Source organism: Myotis myotis, unplaced genomic scaffold, assembly GCF_014108235.1.
Source record: "Myotis myotis isolate mMyoMyo1 unplaced genomic scaffold, mMyoMyo1.p scaffold_m19_p_15, whole genome shotgun sequence".
NCBI classification, from domain to species: Eukaryota; Metazoa; Chordata; class Mammalia; order Chiroptera; family Vespertilionidae; genus Myotis; species Myotis myotis.
Genome location: NW_023416319.1, coordinates 39,765,785 through 39,784,746, shown reverse-complemented (window position 1 = coordinate 39,784,746; position 18,962 = coordinate 39,765,785). Strand labels below are relative to the sequence as shown.

General features: G+C 37.0%; 1 protein-coding gene across 1 annotated transcript; it reads right to left on the bottom strand.

The window, feature by feature from the left end:
* Positions 1 to 1,044: 1,044 nt before the first annotated feature.
* Positions 1,045 to 17,453, bottom strand: LOC118670331 (methylcytosine dioxygenase TET1-like). The gene is made up of 7 exons (XM_036337384.1): positions 17,397 to 17,453; positions 16,911 to 17,090; positions 16,488 to 16,574; positions 13,064 to 13,153; positions 10,618 to 10,755; positions 6,779 to 7,127; positions 1,045 to 4,553 (listed from the first exon to the last, which is right to left on the bottom strand). Exons 1-7 carry the CDS (start codon positions 17,451 to 17,453, stop codon positions 3,616 to 3,618), a joined length of 1,839 nt encoding a protein of 612 aa, XP_036193277.1. The 3' UTR covers positions 1,045 to 3,615.
* Positions 17,454 to 18,962: the final 1,509 nt, after the last annotated feature.

Sequence of the window (18,962 nt, the reverse complement as noted above, 5' to 3'; positions counted from 1 at the left end):
GAAGTTGTCATGCAATGTCAAAACATTGTCCCAGACAAAAGATTTCAATATGTATTAAAAAGACTAAACTTAAATAGTTTGAGGCTATTTTCCATACATGCTATTGTGAAATAAATGATAATGGGTAGGAATCTATGGAGTAATAACATTAGAAAGTAGGATACTTGATGTGAATTAAGTCAATATCTCATTTACAAGAGTATGCATTCAATTAAGTATGTATTGGGGTTATGTCTTAAGCAAATTGCTTATGGTTCTAATATAGTAAAATTCTATATTTAACAAATGAAATTATTTCATCCACATGCAGATTTCATAAAGATGTTGGAAGGTTATTTAAGATGCAAAGATTTTGCTAATATGTTGCAAAAATTAACCTACAGCTATACATTCTGTTAGGCTCCACTTTCAATAATAATAATAATAATAATAATAACATATTTCAGCGATTTCCAACCTTTTTTATCTTATGACACAAATAAACTAATTACTAAAATTCTGCAGCACATCAAAAAATATATTATCTTTCGCCAATCTGACAAAAACAAAAACAAAACACACCACAAAAAGGTATAATTTAATTCTTGTAGCACAATTGTGGAAAATCGCTGATATATTTCAAACAGGTCTACGTCATGATATATTTGGTACTTTGTGGATGAATTGGAAAGAGGATGTAGATGAAGCTAACAAGAAAAAATGTTTTCAATGATAGCCTACGAGGCATTAGAAATAGGATTTGAAGGGCAGCATATTTTGTAGGATTCTACACTAGACAGGAGTTATTCTCCCATCATAGTTAAGTTTGTAATATATTATGAACAGGTTGGGCTAACTTGGGAGGCATGCATCAACGAATTCAATTATCACACCATGAACAAAGGCAGAAGTTTGAAAACCCAAAGGCAGAAGATTGATTGCTAAAAAAAAAAAAAAAAGTAAAACAAAAGTGATCCATTACAGTAAAATATAATTGAGGTATAGAAATATTAGATAACCAGTTTTCTGAGGAAAATGTCATTTCAAATAAATTTATTTCCTTGCTTCATGAAAAAGAGCATTCTAACAGCAGTGTAGCCAGTATACAATCACAATGCTGCAGAACATTTAAGCATGAGCTTTTAAAAAATTACAGGGCATACAATGGGATGGCAAACTTATGAAAGAGTTCAATAATGCAGGAAACATGTGTGGTTCCCATCATGGGGTTCAGCAGGTGTTCATTATAACTGAATGGAGACATTTGTAGCTAAGACTGGATATTTTCATGTATTTGTTTTGGTAAACTGCAACTAATTTCAAAAATCTCAACACTCCCTTAAATCAACATGCGTGCCTCAAGTTTCTATTGTTACGGAAACTTACTTTCACTTAGTGACACTGATCTGAATTGCTGTACAGATATCACAACGGTCTGTTTTGAAGGAAATGTGCTTACGTTTTTTGGGGTTTTTTTTTGAAAAATGTGTGTTAGAGTATCTTCTAGGATTTTAATTCTTCAAGTTTACTGTCATGGGTGTCGACTCAAAGAAAACAAAAGCTATTACTTAAATTTTGCAGACATTCAGTAAGTGTTGAATGGATAGATGGGTGGATAGATAAAGGATCTTTAAGTTTGATCCATTAAATCTGGTGAGAAAATAACTTGAAGTGAGAGCTAAGGCCTAAAATAAAATATTACAAGGGTATATTCCTGATGGTCTACTACTAGTAAATATCTTATTTAAGCAGCTGAAACAATAAACAATCACTTATTTATATACTTAAATGTATAAGAAACCAGAGGCTCACAAAAATATACATGTTTTACAACAGAAATCTAAGGCACACAACATACTAAAACAAGTTAATGAATTACTACCCTATTTTACCTATTCAAAAGCAGAAATCTACTTGTACAAGACAGTCTATCAATGACATTTTGCTATTTACAATCCCTTCATATTCCTTTACTTTGATTAGTCAAAAGCTTGAAACGGATACTTTGCACCATATATTATTTTAATAATTTATGATTAATTTTATTTAGAGAGCTTACTGGAATTGTTTGCTTTTGCACCAGAATTGTGAGTGTTAGCGGTTATGGGCTTCCTGTGGCATTTCCAGGGGAGAAGCACCGTTAGGTTTTCCATACTCCCAAGGAATCTGAGACTTTAAATGTTATAGCACCTCTGCATTTTAACAGAATCAAGTATTTCATTGAAATTTCTTCTTGATCTAAAATTTGGTTTGGACAATCTCTTTTGTTTTGCTATGAACCGGAAAACGTAATAGAAGAAATAATAGGAGGATTAAAAACTAAACAGAATGCCTATTTTCCTGTTACCTAGATTATAGGCAATTACGTCAGAAGAGTTATCATTTTCCCCAAAACTAATATGTTTTTAAACTACTTTGGACTAACTTATTTATATCATTCCTACTATTTGTTTGGCATGTGCAATGATAAGGAATTTGTTTTCAAAATATTTCTACTAAAATTTTAGTCTCTACTGGAATGACTTTCAGAATAAGGCAATTTGGGATGGTTAGGGTTCTCACTACTTAATTTTTGTATTTTATTACCTTGAAACTTTAGAAGCATTTGACTCTTCTGAATCCTGTTATGTCAAATCTCCTTTCGGAAACACCTTTGATGGATTATATTGAGAAAGTTACAGTGACAGTAAATTGGGGTCAATGTTGCTCAATAAGCGTTCACACTTACTTAGTTCCCAAGAAAATATTAATCAATGTTGGTGATAATCTTTCAAATTCCAATTTGAGATCATTAACAATTTTTGCATGATTGATTTTATATAAGTAGCTAATATTTGAATGAGAAATTACACATTAAAAAACACAAACCATACACATGTATGAATACATATTGCAGTTAATAAGATGGAACTCTACACAGCAAGAATGATTTCTCTTGTATGCAAATATGCACAAACAATAGACAATTGGATTCTTATACTATACTATTTCAAGTTAATTTTAAAAATAGAAAGTGCTTTTAAAATATATATTTACAATTTATGAACAGCGTCCAACCATTACTAATAATAATGAATTATTTTATACAGGAGAGACACCTTAAGAGAGAAAACTTTTCATTGGTTTATTTCAAAGGAATATGCCTATTTTCTAGCAATGATTGGAAGATGTTGAAACAATGGCACCATGAAATAATAATTCAGCTTATAATTAACTGTGTGGATGTGGTTAAGCACCAGGAGCTGTGTAGAGTTAACACTGTGTATCTTGATTTTACATCATAGCACATTATCAGTTAAAAGCCTCTAAAAATTACTCGTTTCATAGTAAACAGACTTATTTAAAGCACCAAACTGAGTGATTCTCTCAAGGTTAACACCTAACCAAAACATTTCTTTATGTATTTAAAACTATAAAACTTTTTATTTTTGCTTAAAATGTGCACCTTCTATCAATTGTCAAAATATATAGTCACAGTTAAGAAATACCCACCCTACTGCATTTGCTTGTTTTACTTCAGCCTTCAAATGGGTGAGATGAAGATCTATCTAGTAAACAACAATATGACTTTCCTTTAACAGCACCTTGGAAAAATACACTGCACTAGCAAAGGCATTAAAAAGGGGAGAACAGCTTTCATACCCAATGGTTATAGGGCCCTGCAACGTGTGTGAGAGCATAAGGGGCCACAGTGACAACATTGTCATGGGTTAATGTTAATGCCTGGCGAGAAGGAATTTGGTTCAATTCATTAGCTTCAGGGGACAGCTCAGGACCCTCATTAGCTGCCTGATCGCTCTGCTCTGAGACCTTAATTTTCTTATTCTTAGGTTCTTTAGCCTCGTACTTAATCTTGTTTATTTCAAAGCCATGGTGGGGCCTATTTAGGTTTTTGTGCTGGTAGAAGACAAGAGAGAGACGTGTAGGATGATTCCTGTTTGGGTGTTGGACGGGAGTGGTAGCATGAAGCTCTCGCCGGGCACACTCAATTAAAACAGAGCCATGAGCAGGTGCTATGGCCACCCCACCAACACTGGCATCCAAAAAGATGTGCTCACTATCTGACCAATACTCCTCAATGTGGGGCAATTTCGCCTCAGTGGGTGACAGGGGGTCATCTGACAGGGGGTCATCTGATGGAGGCTCATCTGCTTCCGAATGCTGCTCATCTTCCATCAGAGAGGAAGCAAGTTCAGGAGCAGAGGTGATGAGTGGGGGCTGCTGGTTTGGCTCATTAGAAGGGATCTGCTCAGATGGACCCGCGGGAGGCTCAGAACCAACCAGGGAATCGGACATGGGAGTAGGCAAAGCGGGAAGAGGACTCACTTCACCAGGCTGTGCGATTCCATCGCATTCCCCAGCAGCATCATGAGCATCACTCTGTCTCCCAGAAGGCATCGTGCAGTCTGCATCGCTACTTCTTTCTGGAAACCCGCACGAAACCGAGGCATCGTTCTTAAAAGATGTTGAGGTCGAAGCAGTGTTGGCGGCCGGGAAGTCTCGGGATAAATGTGCCTCTTTCACTGGGTGAGGAATGGATGGGATCAGTGAGTACATCTGAATGTGGTCCGAACCTTTGAAGATAAAATTGGGTTCAGTTTCACCTTTTGTTTTTTCTAAAATTGATTTCAGAGAGGAAGGGAGAGGGAGAGAGAGATAGAAACATCAATGAGGGAGAAATATTGAGCGGCTGCCTCCTGCAGGCTCCCTACGGGGGATTGAGCCCGAAACCCAGGCATGTGCCCTTGACCCGAATCAAACCGGGACCCTTCAGTCCGCAGGCCGACACTCTATCCACTGAGCCAAACCAGCTAGGGCTCAGTTTCACTTTTTATTTCAGGTTGCAAGGTCTCAGTTTTATTCCCTAAACGGATAAAAGGACACCAAATGTGAAGATAAGTACAAAATGCTTTTTATAGTTGTTGTTATTAAAGAGTACTTTAAAAAAATATATATACACAAAATTACATATATATATATATATATATATAGAGAGAGAGAGAGAGAGAGAGAGAGAGAGAGAGAGAGAGAGAGATTGATTATTTCAGAGAGGGAGGGAGAGAGATAGAAACATCAATGATGAGAGAAAATCATTGGTCAGCGGCCTCCAGCACAGCCCCTGCTGGGGATTCAGGCCGAAATCCAGGCATATGCCCGGACTGGGAATCGAACAGTAACCTCCTGGTTCATACTCCATCACTGAGGCTCAAGAGTCGGACAGAAGTGAGCTTCTGGTCTTCCTGTTTACCTTTCCAGTTCTGTGCTCCTCTCCCCATTCCTCGTTACATGTTGGTTGGTTTCTCCACACTTCCAGTTTCTTCAGGCCAATAACATCAGGGTAAACCTTGACACTTTTTGGGGGACACATGCCAAATTTAACCAGAAATCCTGTTGATTTAACCTTCAAACCATATCTGGAATTGGATATTTCCTTATGTCCTCTTTAGCCACTCTGGTCTCTCTCCTGAATTGTTAGGATGGGCATTTAGGATGACCCTACTTTTCTATTCGCTGCCCCACTTTACTCTAGTTTTAACCTCGTAACCAGAATATTAGGTTTGAGTGACATCATATCCCTTTTCTATACTGAAATCTCCAGTAAACTTCTTCTCATTCACAATAAAGACCAAAGTCTTTACAGCAATCTACAAAACCTGATATGCTTGGATTCCCTCTTACCTCTCCAATTTGATCTCCAACTGTTTGCATTGCATACTTGCTCCAACCACAATGGCCTCCTTGCTAGCATTAGGTATTCAAGGGAAATTCCAGCTTCCTGCCTTTGCCATTTCTTCTGCCTGGAATGCTATTTCTCCAAATAAAAGCACTGCAGATTCTCATTTCCTTCAGGACTTCACAGAAATGCCTTACTCTTAGTGAATCTTTGTGATGTATTTAAATGTAATTCTTTTACAGCGCTATCTGTCCTCATTGCCATGGCCACATTTCCAAGACCTAAGATGCTTCCAAGTGGTGCTCAGTAAAACTAGTGGAGTAGGACAATTAAATTGATCAAGGAAGATTTGAAGGAAGTAATGCCATTTCATGTATGCCAAAAAGGAGGATGAGGGCTTCAAAATAGATGGGGAACAAAGAAAGAACACGTTGCCCTTTCTGGGTGGCTCAGTTGGCTGGAGCATCTTCCTGTTCACCAAACGGTTTTGGGTTTGATTCCCGGTCCGGGCGCATACCTAGGTGGCCGGTTTTGATCTCTGGTCAGGGCATGATAGATGTTTCATCTCGATCTCTCTTCCCCTACCTTCTCTCTCTAATCCTTGGATGAGAATTAAAAAAAAAAAAAAGAACATGTTTTTGAAAAAAAATAGAGATGGGGCATTTTTTTGTTGATTTTTGGTGTGGGTAAGTATGTAGAAATATATTTGGTGTCATATATATAGTTTGAACTCTAATGAAGTTATATTAAAAATAACTGAGCCCTAACTGGTTTGGCTCAGTGGATACAGCGTTAGCCTGGGGACTAAGGGGTCCCGGGTTCCATTCTGGTCAGGGGCATGTGCCTGGGTTGTCGGCTCCATCCCCAATAGGGGGCGTGCAGGAGGCAGCAGATCAACTATACTCTCAAGGCATTGATGTTTCTATCTCTCTTCCTCTCCATCTTCCTAACTCTCTGAAATCAATAAAAAATATTTTTTAAAAAAGAGATAAAACAATTAGCTAAGGTAATGGACTGATCTCTGACATAAAATCCCATTCCTAAGAGTAGCAAAGATAAAGGAGAGGAAGAATACAGTGCCAAGGAAACTTATACACTGAAATCGAGCACGGTCCAAGGCCTCACCTAAATGCGACAGGGATGAAGCCTTACTGCCGTGCATCGTCGAGTCATTCTTCCGCTTGATTCGAGGAATGAGTTTCTTCTCCACAGCCTTTATCTTACGCGTGAAGACTTCTGTCATCATCGCTGCTCTTTTCTTCCCACAACGAGGAATTGGCTGAGTAAAACATGTTCTTTTTTTGCGACACGGTGTGAGGACATCAATGGCCCCAGACCTGATCTTAGCTTCCATTCCTTCCCTTGAGCCAAACTCATCTGTGTCTGATAATTTATAAAGGGGTAGAACATGCAGCTGCTCATCTTGAGGAACGATGCCAAATGAGCGGTTATCTTCTCGTGTTAAGGTACAAACCTGATAGGAAGGAAAAATGGAAAATGTAGGTCCCGCACATTCATCATAGTTATTCCTACCATCTCGTTGCCATAATGCAAGGGATCTGTATTCAAATGTTATGTTCAATTGGTTACTACTGGTATTTTAATTTTGGATAAATGGCTTATATGTTAAGTGACCCAACATCATTAAGTTCTATGAACTTATCAATTGTTGGTAAGCAGACCATTATAATTTTCACTTGACTTTATAAGTAAATGATATTGCATGTTTATATATTTTACAACATTTTAAATATGAAGCCTTTTAGCTGTTACATGACATCTTAATTGCCTGAATTAAAGAGCAGTTAGTGAACTGTTGTTCACTGCCTTCATGTTAAACATTAACTATTAAGAAATTACTATTTTATAGCCAATACATAATTCTAATTCTAATATTTAAGTAATGTTAAAATCCTTCAGGTAGAGGAAGCTTAATTATAATAAATTTTCTAATTTGCTGTGTTTTCTTTAGGACTTTTTCGTTTCTGTTTCTTAGGTGGAATTTATCTTTTCTGCCTTCACTGAATAAATTGACAGATATTCATAAAACAAAAGAGATTTCCTTTTCTAGCAAGACATATATTTTACTTGTTTTTTAAAAAAATAACTGAAGTACTGTATCTTGATAAATTGTCTCTTTCTGCTCCAATTTGTTTCTATCATAATTTGCCTGACTTGTGTTGTTGTTTTTATAACCATGACTCGAGGATTTTCTTTCACATTGATTTCTAGAGCGTGGAAGGGACAGAGGAAGGGGAGTGGGAGGAGAGACAAAAGAGAAACACTGAAGTGAGAGAAACACTCATCCATCGGCTACCAGGGATGCGAAACTTGCAACTGAGGTACCTGCCCTTGACTGGGAACAGAACCCATGATCCTGCTGTGTGCAGACCAGGGCTCTAACCACTGAGAAAAATGGCCAGAGCTGTCTCTGCTTGAATGATAAATAGGACATTGTAAGAAAATTCTGTCTGGAATATAACCTATCTCTCAGGCCTTCTCCTTACATTGTTTTTATAAATCGTAGAGAAGTAAAAATACAGAACTATATACAGAAAATTCCTAACTTTTGATGCTTAATTCTTCTTCATAAACTACTTTAATTTTCAAATGTCATTAAAGATCCATTAAAAGCATATAAAAAAAACACACACACACACACACACACAAATAAAAATAAAAACACACACACAAAAACAAACAAACAAACACACACACACACACACACACACACAAAAAGCATATACAATTGTTTCCAACATTTGATTTCCAAGGTTGATAGAAACAGATGATAAAGTCAGGTAGACTAAAAGTTTTTTAAATCTTACTATTTTCTCAATATCACTAGTCAAATTTACTCGCAAACCTTGAAATACTGAACTCTCTTGATTTCAATATTTTAAAATTTAGTAACTTAGAAACATTCTGTTAAAAAATCAAATATTTTACTAGTAAATGTTTATGTCAATCTATTGATTTGTCCGTAGAGAGACTAAGAAGGGGACAAGGACTAAACATGAGAAATATAATAAGAAACAGACAGGGTAGAAGAAAATTTGACAGAATTTCAAGGGTTCAGGTATTTTAAGATGAGGAAATTTGTAATTATGCCAAGAACTAGGCACGAGCCTCATGGAATGAATAACAACAGCAGTGCAAAAGAATGAGCACGAACAGTGGATAAAGCGTCAGCCTGTGGACAGAAGGGTCCCAGGTTCCAATCCAGTCAAGGGCACATACCTGGGTTGTGGGCTCAATCCCCAGTGGGGTGTATGCAGGAGGCAGCCAATCAATGATTCTCTCTCATCATTGATGTTTCTATCTCTCCTTCTCCTTACTCTCAAATATCAATAAAAATATATAATTTAAAAAAATACTTAAAAAAAAAAAAAGCATTTAGTTTAACCATGAACCTAACCCTGCTTGATGGAATGCGGCAAACTCAGGTAAAAAGTACTAGCCAAATGATGACGATGAACCACTCTGGCTAAGAGTCACCTGGAGAGATTTTTTTAAAAATATTGTTTTATTGATTTTAGAGATAGAGACAAGGAAAGGTAATAGTGAATCATTGAATGGCTGTCTCCTGCATTATCCCTACTGGGGATCGAGCCAGTAACCCAGGCATGTGCCCTGACTGAGGATGGAATGTGTGACCTCTTGGTTCATGGGTTGACACTCAACTGATGAGCAACACTGACTAGGCACCTGGTTAGATTTATAAAATCCCAACATTTGGAAAAAACACTGAATAATCAGTGCAGAGGAGTGATATGGCTCCTAGTCTATTGACCAGTGATGAATAAGATTGTGCCTGTTAAATTACACTGTTAAGACCCTGTAGCTGTATCTTACACTGGGCCAAGGAAACAAATTGGTATATTAAAACAAAACAAACAAACAAACAAAAAAAGAGACCCATTCATTATCTACTAATCTCTCTGTTTTACAAGGTGAGAAGAAAATACTTCCTTGAAGCAAACTCATTTCCCTTACAAAAGGAGTATTGCAAGATTTCCTCCTGGGTTTTCTCTCGCTAAAAAGAAGGAGGAGGAGGAGAAGAAGAAGATTGGTTTATTGATTTCTGAGAGAGGAAGGGAGAGGGGAAGAAAGACATCTAGTGAGAGCACAACATCGATAAACTGCCTCCTGCCCAGGGATTAATCACGCAACCTAGGCATGTGCATCGAGATGGAGTAGAAGCAGCAACCTCCTGGTGCACCGGATGTGACCCAACCAACCAAGCCACACAACCCAAGCCAGTATCTCTTGATTTTTGAATATTCATGCAACTTTATACACACTGGCATTAACAATCTAGATGCATTAAAAAGATGAGAAATTTGGCACAGTTCCCTCAAAACACACACACACACACACACACACACACACACACACACACACACACTGAAGCACAGATGGCAAAAAAAAAAAAAAAAAAAAAAAGAAGCAAACATTAAGGCCATGGCTAGTGTTACTCAGCTGAGCGTCATTCCACGCATTTTGAGGTGGCCAGTTTGATCAAGGCACATGCCCAGTAGGGATTGTGCAGAAGCCAGCCAATCGCTATTTCTCTGTTTATTCTCCCTTCCACTCTCTAAAATCAATAACATATTTTTCAAATGTGCATTCTTACAAAAAAAAAAAAAAATTGAGTTGCCTAACTTTCTAACTACTAGATTGATAGCACAGAATCGTTGGTTTGAATATTAGAAAACTCCTACCTCCTAGCAAGCACACCTCCATTAAATATATAATTCAAGAGTTTCGCCAAAATATATGTTCAAGGCTAATTCTGCAGCTCTTTTGGAGGTCCAGTACTTCAATAAGAACTTAAATTAAAACTATTGATTACTATATTGTGCAACAGAACATACAAAATGATGTCACAAGTCGTATATAAGGCCTTAGCCTAAGCGTATAGCAATGGAGGTTTTAGAATCAAAAGCGAGCAAGGTCCATACCACAGTGCTCCCATTATTCATGTTGTGAATGTCCCTGTGGGCATGGGTACAGAAGTCTACGCAAGCAGTGACCCCAGAAAAAGGACGACCTTCTTTGTTGCCAAGCCGACATTCTCGGGCAATATGTTCAAATTGTACCTAAAAAAAACAAAAGAAGTATGACACAGTATAACAGACAGAAAGAATCAATTTCAGTAAAGAGTAAAAATCACTTCTTGACAAAGTTCATAAATTAATTACAGTTTGTAATTTCAGAGCTGTCCTAAGCGACAGTACTGCTGTACTGAATGTGTCGTCTAGTGCCTTTCAGGAAAAAGAGGTTGAGGATACGTGGATAAAATGGTAATTGCTATGACTGAAGGCAGGGTGACTACACTAATGCCCACTTATTGTTTATTTAAGTAGCCAAGGCATGCTACGTAGAAAGAAAAATAGAGTGCCTTAATCATGTATGCAATTTTCAATGTGTATAAAATTAAATATACATACATTCATGAAAAAGTATAGGAAGTACATTAATAAAAGTAAACAAAAAGCTGAAATTGAAGAGAGAGAGCATGTTATGCATAATACAAATGAAATAAAGATTTAAAAAATATGGACTGATGCATCTTTAAAATAATAAAATATTTACACTTATTTTCTGTTCTGGTACAAGATTTATAAATATTTTCTTCCATTCTGTGGTTGTCTTTGTTTAAACTCACCCCCTGCTCCGCCGTTTTAACTGACATATTTCTGACATGTAACCTGTAAGTTTAAGGTGCACAATGCGATGATGAGATACATGCGGGTATGCAAAATGACCGCCACCATAAGTTTAGTTAACATTCCAATACCTTCACATAATTAAAATGATTTTGTGTTTGGAGTGGTAACACTGAAGATCTCTTAACAATTTTAAGTATGTAATATACTATTGGTTAATTCACATGTGCATGAGTTCCCCTGATTTTATGTATCATTTAGCTGAGCTTGTACCCCTTCTGCAACATCTCACCATCTCCCCTCACCCTGTTTTCTTGTTGATGTCCTTTGAAGCACAACATTTAAAAATTCTGATGGTCTGCTTTCTCTTAATTATATTTTTCAATTGTCTATTGCTAGTGCATACAAATGCAATGAATTTGCATATTGATCTTGTATGCAGAAACCTTGCTGCAGTCACTTATTAGTTCTTTTGTTTAAATTTTGTTTATTTTTAATTAACTAATTAATTAAATTGATTGGGGTGACATTGGTCAACATAAACATGAACATAAGGGTTTCAGGTGTGGGTTTGTTATGTTAACACTTATATCTAATTCTGTGTGTGTGTGTGTGCTTCACTATTTTCTGGATACCGTATCATATCACTGGTAATTAGACATTGTTTTATCCCTTTGTTTTTAGTTTGGATTTCTTTTACTTGCTTAGAACCTCCAACATGTTTCACTCCACTCAAGTGGTGACATTTGACATTTTTATCTTGTCCCAGATATTAGGCAGAAAGTTTTTTGTCTTTTATCATTAACTAGAGACCCAGTGCACAAAAATTTGTGCGGGGGGTTGGGGGTGGAGGCGGCGCCTCAGCCGGGCCTATGCCCTCTTGCAGTCTGGGACCCCTCGGAGGATGTCCACCTGCTGGCTTAGGCCCACTTCCTGGGTGATTGGGCCCAAGCTGGCAGACAGACATCCCTCAGGCAGCCCGGCAGCCCTCGGGGGATGTCCACTTACCAGCAGGGAGCAGACCCAAGCTGCAGTCGGACATCCTTAGTGTTGCTGAGGAGGCGGGAGAGGCTCCCACCATCACCGCTGTGCTGGCAGCCATCAGACTGGCTTGTGGCTGAGCAGAGCTCCCCATGTGGCAGCGCGCACTTACCACTAGGGGGCAGCTCCTGCATCGAGCATCTGCCCCCTGGTGGTCAGTGTGTGTCATAGTGACCAGTCATTCCCAGTCTTTCTGCTGTTACAGTCAGTTTGCATATTACCCTTTTACTATATAGGATAGAGGCCTGGTGCACGGGTGGGTCATTTTGCATATTACCCTTTTATTATATAGGATTCTGTTAGCTCTGAGTTTTTCATAGATGTCATTTACCAGGTTGAGGCAATTCCCTTCTACTGTTAGTTTGTTGAATGTTTTTATTATATAAGACTTGGATTACTCACTGACTTTACTTCGCATGATTTTCTTTGTTCTATTAATATGGTATAGCACATTGATTAATTTTCATGTGTTGAACCAATCACACATTCCTGCTTTCTAAGTTTCATATGGAGAACAAATCATAATTCTATGATATTTTAATTGAATTGCCATAATAATACTTTTTTAAAATCCTAGATAATGTTAAAGCTATCCAATAAAAAAGATCAAATTGGAAAGGTTTTCTATTAACAGTAATTTTATTTATATAGAAATTTCAACCATGTTTAAATGTACTATATAAGGTCCCCAACTTACCTGGTTCTGGTAAGCAACCGGAGCATACTGTCTATAAATTGGAGCTAATTGTGTGGCCAAACTCTGTAAATTATCTTCAAGGTTTTTTTCCTATAGGAAAATACAGTCCATAAAGGTTATTTCACAATATCATGTCAGGTGAGTTTAAGATTATGAAAATGATATGGAGGGTGATGCATATCATACAATTCATACTTACACTGACGAAAGAGCTACAATAGAAAATAATATGGATTATTTATTAAGAACGTATACAATTAGTGATTGTTATGCTTTCATTCAGTCTTTTCAAACTAAAATTCTATGTTATAAGCTAATTAGAAATCTAAATATTAGAGGTTAGTTACAAATATGCTCATGTCGCTAAAAATGAGACCCATATGCTATATTATTTAATGATACTAGCTACTTTAATACCAGTAATGTCGACCTAAGAACTTTAATTCTTGAGTGTGTCTAACAAGTCTCAATCTTGGCAACTGTAACAAATCAGGGACAACCCTTTTGATTTCCTAACAAATTGTGTTGATGCTTCCATTGGAAAATAAATAAATAAGGCCTATATCTAGAGTACTCTGTTCCATTCGTCTATCTCTTAATTATCTGTTACTTAATGTAGCTTACTAGATAGAATCAGGAAAGTAAGGATCCTACTTGAAAACACTTCCTGTCTATATACACGCATTAATTATTTTCTTTACTTGGGGAAAACGTTAGAATTATTTAAACTAGAGGCCCGGTGCATGACATTTGTGCACTGTAGTGAAGGGGAGAGCCCCTCAGCCTGGCCTGCACCCTCTCGCTGTCCAGGACCCCTTGGCGGACATCCACCGAAGGGGGGTCCTCAGCGCTGCTGCAGAGGCGGGAGCTCCTGCCACTACCACTGCGCTCACCAGCCACCAGCCATAAGCCCAGCCTCTGGCTGAGTAGAGCTCCCCCTGTAGGAGTGCACTGACCACCAGGAGGCAACTCCTATGTTGAGCATCTGTCCCCTGGTGGTCAGTGCGCGCCCTAGTGACTGGTTGATTTGCATATTAGCCTTTTTGTTATATAGGATCCCTATTTTAAAAGATTTTTATTGTTTTCTAACACTTAAAATATTGGGTAGGGTGTTTTATTGCCAGTAAAATATTATTAATAATATACTGTCACAAGTCAAACGTGTCATTTCACTTATTGAGTGGAAATGGTTTTGGGGAGGAGGAAACAAGTCAAATAAACCCTGACTTTCTAATCGCTTTATTGGAATAAATGTGTTTCAGATATAAAGATTTCTCTTAAATGAGATCTTTACCTGCTGGGGCTCAAGCCACCATCCCTCTGTTCTTCTCACCCTATATCGGGTCTCAAGAACCATCCTATCCACAGCCCTAACATGCTACCACCAGAACCGGAGATTACCCAGTCCTCTACCAACCTGGCACCAGGTTAGCATACCCTTTGGTCAAAAAATAGATCCACCGTCTAATTTTATTTTTATTGATTTCAGAGAGGAAGGGAGAGGGAGAGACAGAGTCAAGAGATAAATCATGAGAAGATTCATTGATTGGTTGCCTCCTGCACGCCCCCCACTGGGGATAGAGCCCGCAGTCTGGGCATGTGCCCCTAACCAGAATCGAATTGGGACCCTTTAATCGGCAGGCCTTTGCTCTATCCACTGAGCCAAACCGGCCAGGGCCACCCTCTCATTTTAAAAATCTCACCAGTCCAACCATTGCTCATCATTCCCTCTGTCACAATCATAATACAAGCTACTTGCTCATTTTGTTGAACCTACTCTTGGTCAACTGCAATGCATTATTCAAAGGGTAGCCATAGAGAATTCTTTAAATTACAAATGTAATAATTATATCACTCTCTTTCTTAAAACCTTTCAATGATCTTCCAAAATCTTGGAAGTGGCTTCCAAGGACACTATATGCACCTCACTCTCCCTTGCCTGCTGAGATTCATACTGGCCTTCACTCAGTTCCTGGAATGAGCACTATGTCATCTTGTATTATAAGGATTATATAAATGTTACTAATTATCAATAATAACCATAAGCAAAAACTGACCTCACATTTATTAATTATAAAACAGTATTATTGTGATAGAATAGAAATTTGAGTCATGTTAATATTATTAATATATTTACATGCTAAGTTTCATCATATAATATTTGGAAAGAAAATTCAATTGGTTAATTTTTTTTTTTTCAATTGGTTAATTTTAAGGGACAACTGATATCACATTATTAAGTGTCAGATCTTCGACACAACAGAGCAACTTTCCATTATCAGGTATTTTATATGCCCTTTACTAATTTTTTAATAGTTTTCTCCCCAAATATCTAACACACTTTTTGTTAGACTTCTATGGTACTTTATTTGCAAATAATAGTTCTATCTCTTGAATCTTTTCCTTGTTTCATTGCAATAGATGGGGAATATACAAAATGCTAAATAAATGATCTCTTTCAAGTGATCATTATTCATTCAATTCCAAGCTTGTTTGATTTCAGAGAGGGAAGTGAGAAGGAGAGAGAGATAGAAACATCAATGAAGAGAGAGAATCACTGATTGGCTGCCTTCCGCACTCCCAAAGCTGGTGATTGAGCCCGTTACCAGGGCATGTGCCCTGACTGAGAATCAAACTGTGACCTGTTGCTCAAATACTAAGCCTTTTTGAAAGATGTTGTAGTCATTGTATTACAGATATAAGAGGATTAATTCCTGCTATTTTCTTTTCCATTTATCCGTATCGTAATGATTTTGTGTAAATTCCCTTTGCTACTTTATGGATGGTTTGCTGTTTAATACACCCACCCCAAATAATTCAAAGCTATAAATTCTATTTTTATTCATCTAAAAAAAAAAAAAATGTTAAACATGCAAATACGTTTTACTGACATCTAGAGCAGTGTTTTCCAAGCTGTGGGTATAACTAATTAGTGGGCCATTAAATCAGTATAGTAGGTCACAACTAGCATTTAAAAAATAAATGAAATTCTTCAAAAATCTTACTGCATCGTACAGATACTTAGAAAGCACTATATTAGATATTAAGTTTTAATTTTTAAAATATTTTCATTGTTACATATAATAAAGTTAAGTTTTTTTTTCTAATAGTTTTGTTTTAATTATTTACTTGTATATATCTGTATAGTGGTTTGTGATATAAAATTTTTTTTACTCTTAGAGCTCAAAGTTTGAAAAACACTGATCTTAGAGTTATTCAGTATCTAAACCATTCCCACTCCAAACAAAGCATAAAACATCACCACACTTAGTTGTTACAGGTGCCCCACCCCTCCCACTGACTATGCACACTTGAGTTGTTAAGAGAATGGAGTTATACTTATAGCTTGTTATTTGTAATGTAAAAATGTAAGTACTCAACTTATTTAAACTTAACAATAAGGTTGAGTAATTTCTTTGCTCACCATGGCCTCGTGTCCCGGACAGATTGCTTCCGGTCTCACATATCTTCTTTCTGGAATACGTCCTTTAGTAATTCTTTCATAGTAGGTCTGTGGGTAGTAAACTTTCTGAGTCTGTGAAACGGCTTCCTACTTTGGCTGGGTATAAAATGCTAGATGTTCTTTTAATAATAGTTATCTCCGGGGTTAGGGGATAAGGAGGAGGGAGCCAGGGACAATTGGAATTTGGCTTGATAGATTTACCTCCTTTATTTATAATTATGATGTATTTCCGTAAGTGTACATATTTTTACTGTTTTGTCACTACTTTTAATACTTAAAATTTTTACTTGTGAAAAACATTTAAAAGAAATATATACGTATATATACATATACATATATATATATATATTCAGTGTATAATTCAAAAGTTAAAAAGGCACTTACATGTAAGGGAGAACTTGGATCAATTCTAAATCTTCTAGGGCTTGGGCTTCTACCAAATTTGCAGCCATTAAAGTACATACTCCACGAACAGCCAAAAGAGAATGAAGCTCCACAAGTCTCAGGATCAATTCCTTGACATGTACAGGTACGACTGTAAGATGGTAATTGCAAGGCAATGAACTGATAAAGCAGGACAATACTTCAGAGAGGTTCATATAACGTTAAAAGTACACATGGCTAATAAACTGATTTTAATATATATTTTATTATTATGTCTAACTACTGTTAATAACACAATGTGAACTATATATGTGAATATAATTAAACTAACTAGAGGCCCAGTGCACGACATTCATGCACTGAAGGGGCGGGGGACTAAGAGGGTGTTCCCTCAGCCCAGCCTGCGCCCTTTTGCAGGCTGGGACCCCTCGGGGAAGCGGAATTAAGCCAGCAGTTGGACATTCCCCGAGGGGTCCTTAGCACTACCGCAGATGCAGCAGAGGCTTCCGCTTCCTGCCACCGGCTGCTGCGCTCATCAGCCATTAGCCCGACTTCTGGAAGAGCAGCACTCCCCCTGTGGGAGTGCACTGACTGCCAGGGGGCGAGCTCCTGTGTTGACCTTCTGCCCCCAGTGGTCAGTACGCATCATAGCGACCGGTTGTTCCGCTGTTCAATTGATTTTCAAATTAGACTTTTATTATACAGGATTTTTAAATATCGAATAAAATTTTAAATAAAATGCTCAAGACTGCAAATCTAAATAATCTCTAATAAACCATACAGATCTAAAACACTCATAACCTGTTGGATTTGAAGATGGTCTGAGAATGGAATATAAAGGGCCTGGATTTACATCCCAGATCTGATCCCTATCAGAAATGAAAACTATAGCATTTCATGACCACTTTGGACATTACTTCCTCCATCTATAAAACACATTGATATAATTCTTTGAGGCCTGAAAACAATCATATATATTGTACGTGAAGTCACTTAGAGGTTCCAAAGAATACCTTAAACAGTCAACATCTCTGAAATGGAATAAATGGACTCATAAATCCTAATTTTATGGACTGAGTATAGTATGCCAGTAATTCCTGAACTGAATTGAATCAGGCAAAAACAATCAGACAAGCCAAAACTGAGCAACACTGTACAAAATTAACCCATTCCTTTAAAAAATGTCAATGTCCTGTAACATAAAGAAGTGAGATTAAAGGATTAAGAGAGCAAAAGATAAAAAACAACTTAATCCACCCAATCTGGGTTGGGGAAAAATTATGATAAAGATTATTATTGGGAAACAGATATTTGAATAAGGACTGTAGACTAGACCATTTTAACTAATTGTTTCTGATTTTGATTATTGTACTGGGTTTATGCAAAAGAATGCTTTAGGATTCTATATATATATATGAGTCTAAGTTGACTCGCACATGAGTGATACATATAAAGCCTTTGCTGGTGCCAATCGCACGTGTGTGTTTCGATCTGTCATTGTTGATTGAGAATTTGGTTGATACTTCTATTACAGAGAAAGGGTGAATAGCGATATTAAAATATTAATTAATTTCCTTTCAATTTACACAAATCCATGCACCAAGACACTAGTAACTTATAAAGTATTATTTAGGGGAAGAAGTCTTAAGTGTGAAAGTATTTCACAAATAATACAGAAGAAAATACTTAAAAATCAGTAATAAAAATATGTATATACATAAATATGTGTGTCTATGTGCCTAAGAGTATAAATGCAAATATAACAAACCAGTAACAATGATGTAATCTAGGTAAGCATTCATTTAAGCATTCTTACATATTTTCTATAAAAATAATTATTGAAAAAATGCTAGATCTACATTGGGTGAAATATAACTATTGGATTCTTGAAAAGATTGAATAAGACAATGACAATATATGTGTATCATTTAAAGCCAGTGTCTCCAAATAAAAAATTATTGTGTACCCATATAAAATAATTAGCAGACATTAAAACTTATGTACAGCCCTAGCTGGTTTGACTCAGTGGATAGAGCATTGGTCTGCACCAAA

Coding starts and splice junctions, on each gene's coding strand:
- LOC118670331 (XM_036337384.1), bottom strand. CDS start 17,453: ATGGCTGATGAGCGCAGCAGCCGGTGGCAGGAAGCGGAAGCCTCTGCT. Junction 13,154..16,487: donor GTCCGGGACACGAGGCCATG/GTGAGCAAAGAA, acceptor ATTTTCCTATAG/GAAAAAAACCTTGAAGATAA. Junction 10,756..13,063: donor CGGTTGCTTACCAGAACCAG/GTAAGTTGGGGA, acceptor TGTTTTTTTTAG/GTACAATTTGAACATATTGC.